This window comes from Diadema antillarum, unplaced genomic scaffold, assembly GCF_040938485.1.
Source record: "Diadema antillarum isolate AM-2024a unplaced genomic scaffold, OU_Dant_1.0 scf00000170, whole genome shotgun sequence".
Classification (NCBI taxonomy): domain Eukaryota; kingdom Metazoa; phylum Echinodermata; class Echinoidea; order Diadematoida; family Diadematidae; genus Diadema; species Diadema antillarum.
Window position 1 is genome coordinate 380,240 of NW_027271059.1, and position 13,473 is coordinate 393,712.

At 38.0% G+C, this 13,473-nt stretch overlaps 1 protein-coding gene across 3 annotated transcripts in view; it reads right to left on the minus strand.

The window, feature by feature from the left end:
- LOC139722754 (E3 ubiquitin-protein ligase RNF126-B-like) overlaps positions 1–13,473 on the minus strand; it is a 176,354-nt gene that overhangs the window by 134,434 nt on the left and 28,447 nt on the right. For all 3 annotated transcript variants that reach the window (XR_011710306.1, XM_071634041.1, XM_071634040.1), the window contains exons 2-3: positions 8,355–8,449; positions 6,742–6,814 (exon numbers count right to left, since the gene is read on the minus strand). Coding sequence is in view for 2 of the 3 variants with exons in the window: in XM_071634041.1 (XP_071490142.1) it covers positions 6,742–6,814; positions 8,355–8,449 (168 nt within the window). In the remaining variant the exon portion in view is untranslated. The remainder of the gene's footprint in view (positions 1–6,741; positions 6,815–8,354; positions 8,450–13,473) is intronic.

The following is a 13,473-nucleotide window of genomic DNA, read 5'->3' on the forward strand; positions in this document are numbered from 1 at the left end:
CCCTGTTATAAGTTTATACATTGAGTAATTTCGAAGATATGGAGAAAAAAGTGTAATTTTTGTATAGAATAGAAAAATTTTCAAAGATTTAACTCTGGTCTTTGACCCTTGAGCTTTGACCCTATGACCCTAAAATTCCCAAGAGAATCACTGTCATAACATATTCACTTGACCTTTCACCTTTGACCTCATAGCCCAAAACTCTCTCTAGATAATTTTTATTGGGCAATACATGTATACACTAAGCTTCAAGAAAATACCTTAAGGCATTCCATAGAAATGGGGGAAATAGTGAAATTTTGAGCATTTGACCTTGACCTTTGACCTTGAGCATGTGCACCCAGAAGTTGATAGCACAACTTCGCCCAGTCTTACACATACATGCCAAGTAATATCTCTAATAGGTTTTTAGTTATGCTGTCCACAAAATTTATTATGGACGGACGGATGGATGGAAGGATGGAAGGACAGGCGGAATGACAGAAAGATGGACAACCCAAAAACATAATGCCTCTGGCGTCACTTCGTGGCGGAGGCATAAAAAAATTAAAAGCTGAAGATATATGCTAAACAAACAAATAAAACTAGAAAAGCACTCACAGAGTGCAGGGACCTCTGCCAAGCAGCTCATTTCCACCCATTATACATGCATGCTGAAAACCGCCCAATGTCCCAATATGGAAGCCTTTTGCTCTGTCATAAGCTTCCAGCCACGCGGCGCCTGGCCCGTGAGCACAGCACGCACTTTAGAGCCCGCAAGACATGCAAACCCCAAATACACAGAACTTGAATTCCCAGGTTCATTGACCCTAGATCTGCCAAAAGACCAAAAATACTTCAAAAATCCATAAAAATTTCTAGATCACCACCAAAATTGAATAATTTGTTTATTGTGTCATTATAAATTTTTCCTGCAAATTTCATTCAAATCCATTCTCAAATTTTTTTTGTTATTTAGCAAACAGACAAACCAATGCCGATGATCACTCAACCTCCACCATTATTGACAAAGGTAATAAAGCGTGCCTGACCATTCCTTATGGATGAAAAACCACACAGGCAAAGTACTGCGCTCCCTCCTTAGACATGCACCAAGTTCGGTGTGCGAAAGAATACGCAATTTGCATATTCCTTGACCGTGCATGCATGTGCTGAAATGGGACAAAAGGCATTTCCATGGGAGGTTGCTGTGAGATCGCAAAGAGGTCACATGGTGGGCTTTGGCATTGAAGAGGTCGCACCAGCAGCGAGATCACGTTGACTTGCGGTAATCAGGTGCAAGCTCATGGTCACTCGCGCCAGATCGCAGGCTCAGGTCGCACAGTGGGCATTGGGCTTCAGTAGAACTCATCAGTGAAAGTTTAATGAAAATCGACAATTGATTCAAAAGTTATGAATTTTTGAAGTTTTGGTGTTATCACTGGAAAAGAAGACTACTACACTTCATGATGTCAATATGGACAACACTTCAAAGAAAATATAAAGAAAATGAAACATATTTTCATCTTTGTAGCATAATGAAAGAGCACTTGACTTTGAATAGCTCTTTCAGAAAGCAGAGGGGAATAATATTTCCCTTAAAACATTTGTCAGAAAAAAGTCAATGGAATGTGTACTTTTCATGAATGACATTTTGTGGAATTCTCCTTATACTTTCTTTATATTACTGTCCATAAATTACACCATGAATTGTAGTTAGTCTTTTTATCTTGTGATGACAGCACCAAAACTATAAAAAAAATTTATAACTTTTGAACAGATTGTCCAATTTTCCTCAAACTTTCACTGGTGTGTGTAGTAATATTACTGCTTTCACTCAATCCACATTTATTGGGATTAACCCATATAATTCAATGACCTGGGAGACACACTTCTGTTGCAAGGCAATGGATATTTCTGGTCACTACTGGAAACATCCACTTCAGTACTATGACAAGGGAGAGGTTTGTGGTTGCATCCTCTGTTACAAGCAACATTTACACATTTAAACTAGACGTGTCGCTATGTGACTGGTATGCCTCGGCCATAATGCATGGTTCTCACAATAGGTCTACAGTTCCTGTATGGTATGTCTTGACAATGTGTGACAACAGTTTCACATAATTGGCAAAAAATTTAAATGATATGTTCATCACAAATGTGTTGATTGTTCACTTTCCTTTATTGTTTTAGGAGAGCAGTATTTGGGGATTTGAGGTTTTTTACTTGACCTTTGCCACTTTTATTAGTTTATACAGTGGGTAATCTCCAAGGTATGGAGAAAAAGTGTAATTTCAGCATTAAATAGTAAAATTCTAGCATTTTAACCTGGTCTTTGACTCTTGACATTTGCCCCCATGGCCTTAAAATTCCCCAGAGAATCACTGTCAGGCAGTACATGCATAAATATGTACGAAGTTTGTACCGAGATTGTACTGAGTTGTTATATTGGAGTTTTCATTACAGGATATCCAGCACAAATCCTAGACAGCTTCTTTCAAAATAGTGATCCACTATCACATGCTATACTTGGATGTGCATATACAATCAGGCTCTGGCACATAATCACTTAATATGCAGTATACTATTCCTTGATTTCAATCTGATGCAGAGCTGAAGCATGAATTAGGCCTATCTATCACCTCCACACAATTTAAACATTCTATGAATGTACTCTTGCATGGCAATCTTCGGCATCAACCACAGAAAGGAGTAACGTCTTTGGTTCAAAGAGTTTGGCATGATTTGCACAAATGCAAAGCTTTAAATAGAAGTACAAAGGACATACAAGAAAAGTTTTACTGTCAGAACAATTCAAACATCACAAATTTGCAAACAGAACAAGCACTTTTAATCCCATTAATTTTTTGGTCAATTCTTTGTTCAGGTAATAAAATAAGCATATTAATGAGGTTGGTAACGGAAGGACATAAAATGTACAATTTCATCAACACACACAAACATTAGTCGTCACTTGATAGAAGTTCTCCCAATGCCAAATACCATTTGCTATCAACCATACCGTATTCGCCAGCGCTACTACAATGTATTTTTCAAAAAAAAAGCCTGTACACCAGCACAAGCAAATTACTGTCTTTCCAACTCAGAGAATCACCAGCCTAACCAACACACATAATCATTTATGGACTATGCAATGTGCCAGGGCGATATCAACCACTGAATTAGTCAGACAATGATACAGATGATGCTGTGATCTGCAGTCAAGTAGCGACATTTCTTTATTCCTCTACCTTCTTATCACTGTCATGGTGTCAATTCAACAGTTTAGTGTAGAAAAGAAAGCACAGCAAAATTGCAAGTTGATGAGCATAGCCACTGCGGCAATTCTCCCTATCACATATCTCTCCGAAACCTAAACGTGTGTGGCGCTCTAATTTTTTTACCCCTAATTCTTGGGATAAAAACTTCCAGTTCTGAATATAGATGTGTTAATGTACACTTTTATGCACATTGAAGGCTGAAGTACTAGTATTCATAGATCGTATCAAATTCTGTCTTATAATGAATAATAGTTATTTTCTAATCTGCAACGTTATGTTTGATAGATGGGATTCTTCTCGAAGCGGCCCAATGCAGGGCCAATGATGCCAAACGAGGAAATTATGGAAAATATCTATAGATGAAGGACATGATGTTGCTGAAGTTCAGTGGAGAGCATGGAAATATCTGCTTTGCAGGAAAGACCATTTCAGCCTGAAGTCAAACTCGCGTATTTGTTCGCGACAGAAACATTCTCCGAAATTGGTCATCAGGTCGATCCATGTTTGCTTGTGCATGACCAGTTCTGTGCGTTTTGAATGTACGATCAAAGATCCTACACTGCGTAGGTTCTTTGGTACGGTACAATCTTCCAGAACCGCAAAAACCAGAAGTACACGTCCCAGAAGTGATCGATCAGATATCGGTATCGCAAGGTGATATCACTTGATATCGGCTATAGAACCGCAAAAACTGGAAGTACACGTCCCAGAAGCGATCGATCAGATATCAGTATCGCAAGATGATATCGCTTGTTATAAAATGGGTTCAAGAATGTAGCCAATTGGAAGCGCTGAAATGAGTCACGTGTGCGTGCATTAATTTTTACTATCATGCACGGCCTTGCAAAAAAGCGTAAAGTCACTGACGTCACAATGTTTACACTAGCAGTGCGCACTTAATCAGTTGTTACAAGTGCGTCGCGCGCTACCATACGCGCTGTCAATCCTGTAAACAACTTCTCGTTCGGGTTGCCAGCCGGCCTTTCTTGTGCACAACAATCATGTGGCGTACGTATACGCTTATACATACAGTACTTACATGTGCGGGATTTCCGAGTGCGACATGCGTAAATGTTTGGGACGAACATCCTCGGACGTCTTGACCCACAAAGGTACGTGAAAAACGCTGACAAATGCTGTTAGTTTTCAAATTTTCGACCCATTTTATAAAACAAATGATGCACAGGATTATTTCGTGGCGTCAGTGGAGGCGTAGCTCACTCTCGGGTATTTACAATGTAGTGCAACATGCACTCGGCTTCGCCTCGTACATGTTTCACAATTGTAAATACCCTCGAGTGCACTATACGCCTACACTAACGCACTCTATCCTGTGCATCATTTGTATAATATCGGCTACATGCAATAGGGAGAATATTGCAATCCTGCCACCACACAATAGCACTATCTCTGCAATACTTGGCTATTGAATACACACGTACCGGTAGTTACAATGTGTAAGTGTGTGAGTGAATGAAGACACACCGGTACTAGGCAATTGAATAGTGCCTGTGAGTGTACACATGCTCAGTCATTCTTCACATTAGAGCCCTACACACAGAAATAGTCATTAACAAGGAAAAGTAGAAATTACGCGGTGCGTAATATATGTCCCCGCCGGAAGTAGCATTTAGTAGCAAAATGTACAATATAGGTAAAAAAATCAAGGTCAAAGGTCAAAATTCTATGTAGAAGTTTTGAAGCCCTCACCTAGTGCCATCACTTAAAGCAAACGGAATTGAAATCGGGTTACAAATGGCAAAGGAGTAGCATTTTGTAGCCAATGTACAATATAGGTAAAAAAATCAAGGTCAAAGGTCAAAGAAGTCAAAGGTCAAAATTCTGTGTAGAAGTTTTGAAGCCCTCACCTAGTGCCATCACATAAAGCAAACGGAATCAAAATCGGGTTAGAAATGGCGAAGGAGTAGCATTTTGTAGGCAATGTACAATATAGGTAAAAAATCAAGGTCAAAGGTCAAAGAAGTCAAAGGTCAAAATTCTGTGTAGAAGTTTTGAAGCCCTCACCTAGTGCCATCACATAAAGCAAACGGAATCAAAATCGGGTTAGAAATGGCGAAGGAGTAGCATTTTGTAGGCAATGTACAATATAGGTAAAAAATCAAGGTCAAAGGTCAAAGAAGTCAAAGGTCAAAATTCTGTGTAGAAGTTTTGAAGCCCTCACCTAGTGCCATCACTTAAAGCAAACGGAATTGAAATCGGGTTAGAAATGGCGAAGGAGTAGCATTTTGTAGCAAAATGTACAATATAGGTCAAAAATCAAGGTCAAAGGTCAAAGAAGTCAAAGGTCAAAATTCTGTGTAGAAGTTTTGAAGCCCTCACCTAGTGCCATCACTAAAGCAAACGGAATTGAAATCAGGTTACAAATGGCGAAGGAGTAGCATTTTGTAGCAAAATGTACAATATAGGTCAAAAATCAAGGTCAAAGGTCAAAGAAGTCAAAGGTCAAAATTCTGTGTAGAAGTTTTGAAGCCCTCACCTAGTGCCATCACTTAAAGCAAACGGAATTGAAATCGGGTTACAAATGGCGAAGGAGTAGCATTTTGTAGCAAAATGTACAATATAGGTCAAAAAGGTCAAGGTCAAAGGTCAAAATTCTGTGTAGAAGTTTTGAAGCCCTCACCTAGTGCCATCACTTAAAGCAAACGGAATTGAAATCGGGTTACAAATAGCGAAGGAGTAGCATTTTGTAGCAAAATGTACAATATAGGTCAAAAATCAAGGTCAAAGGTCAAAGAAGTCAAAGGTCAAAATTCTGTGTAGAAGTTTTGAAGCCCTCACCTAGTGCCATCATATAAAGCAAACGGAATCAAAATCGGGTTAGAAATGGCGAAGGAGTAGCATTTTGAAGCAAAATGTACAATATAGGTCAAAGGTCAAGGTCAAAGGTCACAATTGAAATTCTGTATAGCAGTTTCAAAGCTCCCATGTAGTGCTATCATATAAAGCAAACAGAATCAAAATCGGGTTAGAAATGGCGAAGGAGTAGCATTTTGAACATTTTGATCACACACGGACGCACACACGGACGGACACACGGACGGACGCACGACGCACGACAGACACACACACGTACGGAGCCCGTTTCATAGTCCCCTGCTCGAACTCGTTCGGCGGGGACAAAAATCCTGACACAAAGTTTGCATCAACTGGAAAAAAAAACAACTTAATATCAAACATAAATTATTGTTAGAAAGCCCACAGAAAGGCAGAAAATACCAAATTTCTTAGCAATATGATGTAGACAAGTTAAGGAGTTTTGATCAGAACAAAGCCCCTTTGATTTTTTTTTTTGTTTTTCGTCACCAAAGTCAGGATGCGGTGCTGAGGCCTTATCGCTGGCAAATACAGTATGTATGAAAATTCTGATGAATCAGAGGGTTAAGGAGTTAAATTTCATCCTTTAAAAAGTCATGCACATCCTCAAAGTGTTTTGCAAGGAGTACAAACCGATGATACTTACAGTTGAAACGAACAGTGTCTGCAAAGGGTCACTTTCAGAATCCACTGAACTGCGTCGCTCATCAGCAGAACGACTGAGAAGACAAAAGTATGTGATGAACCGATCAATATCTAATCATGAGACAAGCAGTTCACAAAATTTTTATGTATGACTGGTTGCGTATCTGGGTGACTGACATACACTAAAAGGAAACTAAGAATGATGTAATCTGCAATATATTATGTAAATATCCAAATTACAATAGTGCAGTGGGTTGTCATTTAAATTCTTGTGTGCCTTGTCTTTCTTGTCAATTATTTTAAACATTTTTCTTACCCAGCCCAAAACAACAAACACAGGAACAGGGGGCTGGGGATGACTTTCAAGTGAACTCAAAATAACTCAATCTTGATGCAATTTCCCTGTGGTGTGGAATGTCTGTGAGTTGTAACTGCCTCTTCTAAAACAATTTTTGTTTGTTATTTAATACATTTTGTATGATTGCATGTACACCCAATACAATGTACACCTGTATGGACAGCAAATCAGTCCTACATACCCCCCGTTAATATCACTGGGTATACTTTGTGCCCAATCTTCTTTTTTTTTAGGGAATTTTAGATAAAATTATGAACTTAGTATAAGTTTTCCTTGGAATGAGCCAACCCTTTGAACCATTCTGAACAACAGTAATCTTTCCCTACATAGAAATCTAAACATAAGATGGCATCTTTAAAAAAAAAAAAATTAATACCTTGCTCTTAGACCCTAAGTGTCACATGCACAGTTCAAGTAATTTTGTTTATCCCCCCAACATGTAATGATGATTCCTTCCAAACATCAATGATAAAGGATTCATGAAAAGATGGGGAAAAAAATTCACCAATCTGTTCTCACCTACCATGCTAACCCCTCAGGACAAATCTGTCAGCAACAACATTGTCATCAACAAGTTTTAGAACTGTCATCTCCATTCTTCCTAGTTTTGTACCTACTTTTAACACTGTCCAGATATGGAAGGATTCTGCTACACTTCTTTTGAATTTGGGAGAGATTAAGTTTGAATTCAAACATTTCATAGCTTTGGGGCCCTGATCTCGTGTAACCACGACGGCCACCTGTACCACTTTAACAACTCAGTATCTCTAGCCTTATGATATCTGCCAAGTGTGGTTAAAATCATGTTGTGAGTTCATGATGAGATGCTAAAAATACAAAGTAGATAGAGTGCATGGATGATGCATATTGTACATACACCTTGGCTGATGGATAAAAACTCGTGCTCATCCTAATGAGTTGCTGGTGATCCATAGTATACCAATTGCATAATTGTATCATTTTATACTTCAACTGACTTATAATAATAATAATAATAATGGACATTTATATTGCGCAGCTACTATAATGATATACTCTACTGCGCATTACAAAATGACATGCATAAAAGAAATTCAAACAGAAAATATTTATGATTGTATTATGATTGTATATTTCCTGTATGTCACTTCCCACTGTAAAAAATTATGCAATTCTGCTATCTTGCTGCAAATACCTATTCCTTTATTTTTCAATAAACCTTAGTAAATATTTTACCTTTACATTTACCATAACCATTAGCCATTACCATTACTAACTTTGACTCATCTGATTGTGAATGTGACTGGTCTGTACTGTCCTCTACATGTATCTGCTCGATGAATCCTCCATTACAATTAGGGCACAGATAATCCTGTAACAAAGAAAATAACATCATACAATAGAACAGCAAAGTATACACCAATTAGACACAGGGCGGGGGGGGGGGGGGGGGGGTGGAAAGGCTGTCCCCCTCCCACAATAGGGAGCTTTTGCATTTATTAGCTAGTGCAAACAGTGTCCATTCACACTTAGCAGCTGCAGCAATATGTAAATATTTTCATTTCCAGGATAAAACTGAAATTAAACAAGGAAAAGTAGAAATTACGCGGTGCGTAATATATGTCCCCGCCGGAAGTAGCATTTTGTAGCAAAATGTACAATACAGGTCACAAATCAAGGTCAAAGGTCAAAGGTCAAAGAAGTCAAAGGTCAAAATTCTGTGTAGAAAGTTTTGAAGCCCTCACCTGCTGCCATCACATAAAGCAAACGGAATCGAAATCGGGTTAGAAATGGCGAAGGAGTAGCATTTTGTAGCCATTTTACAATATAGGTCAAAAATCAAGGTCAGAGGTCAAAGAAATCAAAGGTCAAAATTCTGTGTAGAACTTTTGAAGCCCTCACCTAGTGCCATCACATAAAGCAAACGGAATCGAAATCGGGTTAGAAATGGCGAAGGAGTAGCATTTTGTAGCAAAATGTACAATACAGGTCAAAAATCAAGGTCAAAGGTCAAAGGTCAAATTTCTGTGTAGCACTTTTGAAGCCCTTACCTAGTGCCATCACATAAAGCAAACAGAATCGAAATCGGGTTAGAAATGGTGAAGGAGTAGCATTTTGTAGCAAAATGTACAATATAGGTCAAAAATCAAGGTCAAAGGTCAAAGAAATCAAAGGTCAAAATTCTGTGTAGAAGTTTTGAAGCCCTCACCTAGTGCCATCACATAAAGCAAACGGAATCGAAATCGGGTTAGAAATGGCGAAGGAGTAGCATTTTGTAGCCAATGTACAATATAGGTCAAAAATCAAGGTCAAAGGTCAAAGAAATCAAAGGTCAAAATTCTGTGTAGAACTTTTGAAGCCCTCACCTAATGCCATCACATAAAGCAAACAGAATCGAAATCGGGTTAGAAATGGCGAAGGAGTAGCATTTTGTAGCAAAATGTACAATACAGGTCAAAAAATCAAGGTCAAAGGTCAAAGAAGTCAAAGGTCAAAATTCTGTGTAGAAGTTTTGAAGCCCTCAACTAGTGCCATCACATAAAGCAAACGGAATCGAAATCGGGTTAGAAATGGCGAAGGAGTAGCATTTTGTAGCAAAATGTACAATATAGGTCAAAGGTCAAGGTCAAAGGTCACAACTGAAATTCTGTGTAGAAGTTTCAAAGCTCCCACATAGAGCTATCATATAAAGCAAACAGAATCAAAATTGGCTCATAAATGACAGAAAAGTAGCAAATTGAAGATTTTGATCACACACGGACGCACGGACGCACGGACACACGGACACACGGACGGACACACGGACGGACACACGGACGGACACACACACGGACACACACACGTACGGAGCCCGTTTCATAGTCCCCTGCTCGAACTCGTTCGGCGGGGACAATAAAACTGAAATTAAAATTGTACATAAAAAGTAGAATAATAACAAGTAATAATAAAATGGTAGGGAGCTTTAATGTATCTCAGCTTAAAGTGCAATCTGATGCATAAAGTTGTGGACATTCGATTCACAATTAGCAGCAACAGGGAGGTACATGTAGGTAAGACATTTGAATATTTTCAATTCCAGTGAATAGAATGTCAACAATTGTAATTTATAAATTTCACTTCAAGTATTTTCTGTCTCGCTAATCATTACGAAGAACGCTGCCTGTGCGCATGCACTATTATATCACCGGCTCCATTTTCTTGGTACACATTCATGACCAACTAGCAGCACCCGTGGAAATCCACGGGTCAGAGGGCTTTTATTTTTTTCTATTTGATTTTCCACATTTTTATTGATGAAATGAAACAAAACACTTTCCCATTCCTTCATGAAATTGTGTTCCTCTCGTCTACCCGCCACGTAATTGCTTTTATCACAGAACTTGAGTTTGGAGGGGTTAGCAGCACCCGTTGAAATCCAACCGTAACTGTTTTCCCTCACCTCCCCACTCATGCACACACACACACACACACACACACACACACGCACACAAGCACACACATACACACACACACACACACACAAATATCCACCCCCGCATAAAATAAACAAAACCAAAAACCAAAATTGGGGGAAAACTACTAAAAACGCTTTGATATAACATTCCCAGAAAATTCTGCCAAAAGACTCTTCCTGTCGAAATGAGATTTTTACTTTGAAATTACCCTCCCCTCCCCCATCGCAGGCACCTGTGGAATTCCATGGCTCTCAGGGCCTTGTATGGTGTGTATTTGGGTTTTTTTTTCATTGATATTTCTTTTCCTATGCATTAGAATAGAAAAAAATCAAATATTTTCACCTTTGTTTGCTCCCTCCTCTTTGCTTGTTTTTTCCACCCAACTTTGTTTGATGGATCATAGAACCATCCATATATCTGCTTCAGACTGTTCCTTTATCATTATCTCTCTTATTGTTATTGTGATTATTATCATTAAATATAAATCACCTTTATTGTTATCTGTTATCATTATCATTTGGGGAGGGGAGATCATAGTCATTGGGTGTTTGGACGCATTGACAAAGGTGAAAAAACGGGGAAGGAAAAAAGATAATTCGTCAAGGATTGTGAATATCTTTTTTTTTTTTTCATTCATGTTAAAGGTACTCTTCACTTGATGAGAGGCTCAAATAGCTTTTGATACATTTATTTGTAAACATTGAAAAAAAATCCACCCCTTATATAGTGCCTCTTCCGCCTAGGGGACTTTTTATCATGGGGGGGGGGGGGGTAGAGCCATCTAGAGTTTTGGACACAGTGATATATATATATATATATGGTCAGTTTTACAGTAAAGGGTGTAACTTTGATGTGGCAAGGGTAAAAAATTAAAGTTAAATGTTTCCATTTTATCTTTGCCTTTATTCTATAAAGGAATGTCTATATTTTCAATATTTTGTCATTCCAGAGCTTAATTCTTAGGCTAAATATGAAAAATGAAGTGACTATTATGGAATTTGAGATAAATTTAGGTAAAAACAACATGAATGTTTTGGTCACCCACAGCAACCAAATGAACATAAATGGTGGATGTAATGCAACATTTCATTGTTGTGAACAAATATCAAAACACTTTTCCCCCAACAGATATTCACTCTTGCAATTATCTGGATGTGAACTTCAAATTCCAAGGTAAAAATGGTACCTGACAAACTATTTCTAAGTTAAAAGAATGTTCCACAAGCAAGAGCCACTCTAAACATAGCCCCAAATTATCTCAAATTGGCAACAAACATTTATCAATCCGAATCCCGAAAAAATTCGATTATTCTTAACAAAGTTGAAATTTTCAGACTTGTGTGTTTCGGAGGCTTCGGTTAACAAACTAGTGTGTTTCGGAGGCTTCAAAACTGTTAACACAAAGTTCTAGTCCTGTATTCACTTAAAATAATAAAACTACAGTAAGCAACTATCACAACATGCTAGAATAACAACAGGGCATCAATAAAATGTGAATAACAGTATACAGATGTACATTTTATGGCAGTACATAATGTTAACTCTTCATACTTATTATCATTAGGAAATTGGCTTCCACAAAAGTGAATAACAATCTGTGTACACTTTGAGCGATGCTCAGTTCGAATTTATGACATTACATGTGGCAATATGATTCTACAGGAAACTGCAACAGTAGCAATAAAGGTAACACTGATTAGAAACATCTTTTTTTTTGGCGGCTTGAAGTTAGCAGCAACACATGTTTCGGAGGCTTCATCATAACTGTTAACAAGCAAAAATGGTCCATTTTAATGTGGTATGAAGTACATTAATGCAGCTGATTGTTTCCAAATAACTAACCATGTTGTAACATGTAAAATAGTAGTGTATTCAGAAAAAAAGACTTTCCATCATATGTTAAGAGACAAAGAAAAGTATAATTCTAAATCTTTATTAAAGCTCAGTTGTATGTTTGCATGTGTATATAATCCATGACTGTGGCAGTGCAGAACATGAGTAGGCTACACACATGTACAGGTGTATGCATTTGTCAAACTTTTCACCATAATACAAAAAGAATTACTTTCAATAAGTTCGAACTGCAGCTAGACTTAATGCAAAGATTATGTTTGCTTGCTTTATTTGTATTTTATAAGGACAGTTTGTGGGATGTATATTAACATAAAACACCCATCATAATTGTAGATAAGTATGTGAAATCGATTTCAGCTGTTGATGAGAATGGGATAGAAAATAGACTACAGTATGCGATGGCATGGCGGTTAGAATGCAACATAGTGTTGTAAAATATACAAGGAAAAGTAGAAATTACGCGGTGCGTAAAATATGTCCCCGCCGGAAGTAGCATTTAGTAGCAAAATGTACAATATAGGTAAAAAGATCAAGGTCAAAGGTGAAAGAAGTCAAGGGTTAAAATTCTATGTAGAAGTTTTGAAGCCCTCACCTAGTGCCATCACATAAAGCAAACGAAATCGAAATCGGGTTAGAAATGGCGAAGGAGTAGCATTTTGTAGCCAATGTACAATATAGGTAAAAAAAATCAAGGTCAAAGGTCAAAGAAGTCAAAGGTCAAAATTCTGTGTAGAAGTTTTGAAGCCCTCACCTAGTGCCATCACATAAAGCAAACGGAATCGAAATCGGGTTAGAAATGGCGAAGGGGTAGCATTTGGTAGCAAAATGTACAATACAGGTCAAAAATCAAGGTCAAAGGTCAAAGAAGTCAAAGGTCAAAATTCTGTGTATAAATTTTGAAGCCCTCACTTAGTGCCATCACTTAAAGCAAACGGAATTTAAATCGGGTAACAAATGGCGAAGGAGTAGCATTTTGTAGCAAAATGTAAAATATAGGTCAAAAATCAAGGTCAAAGGTCAAAGAAGTCAAAGGTCAAAATTCTGTGTAGAAGTTTTGAAGCCCTCACCTAGTGCCATCATATAAAGC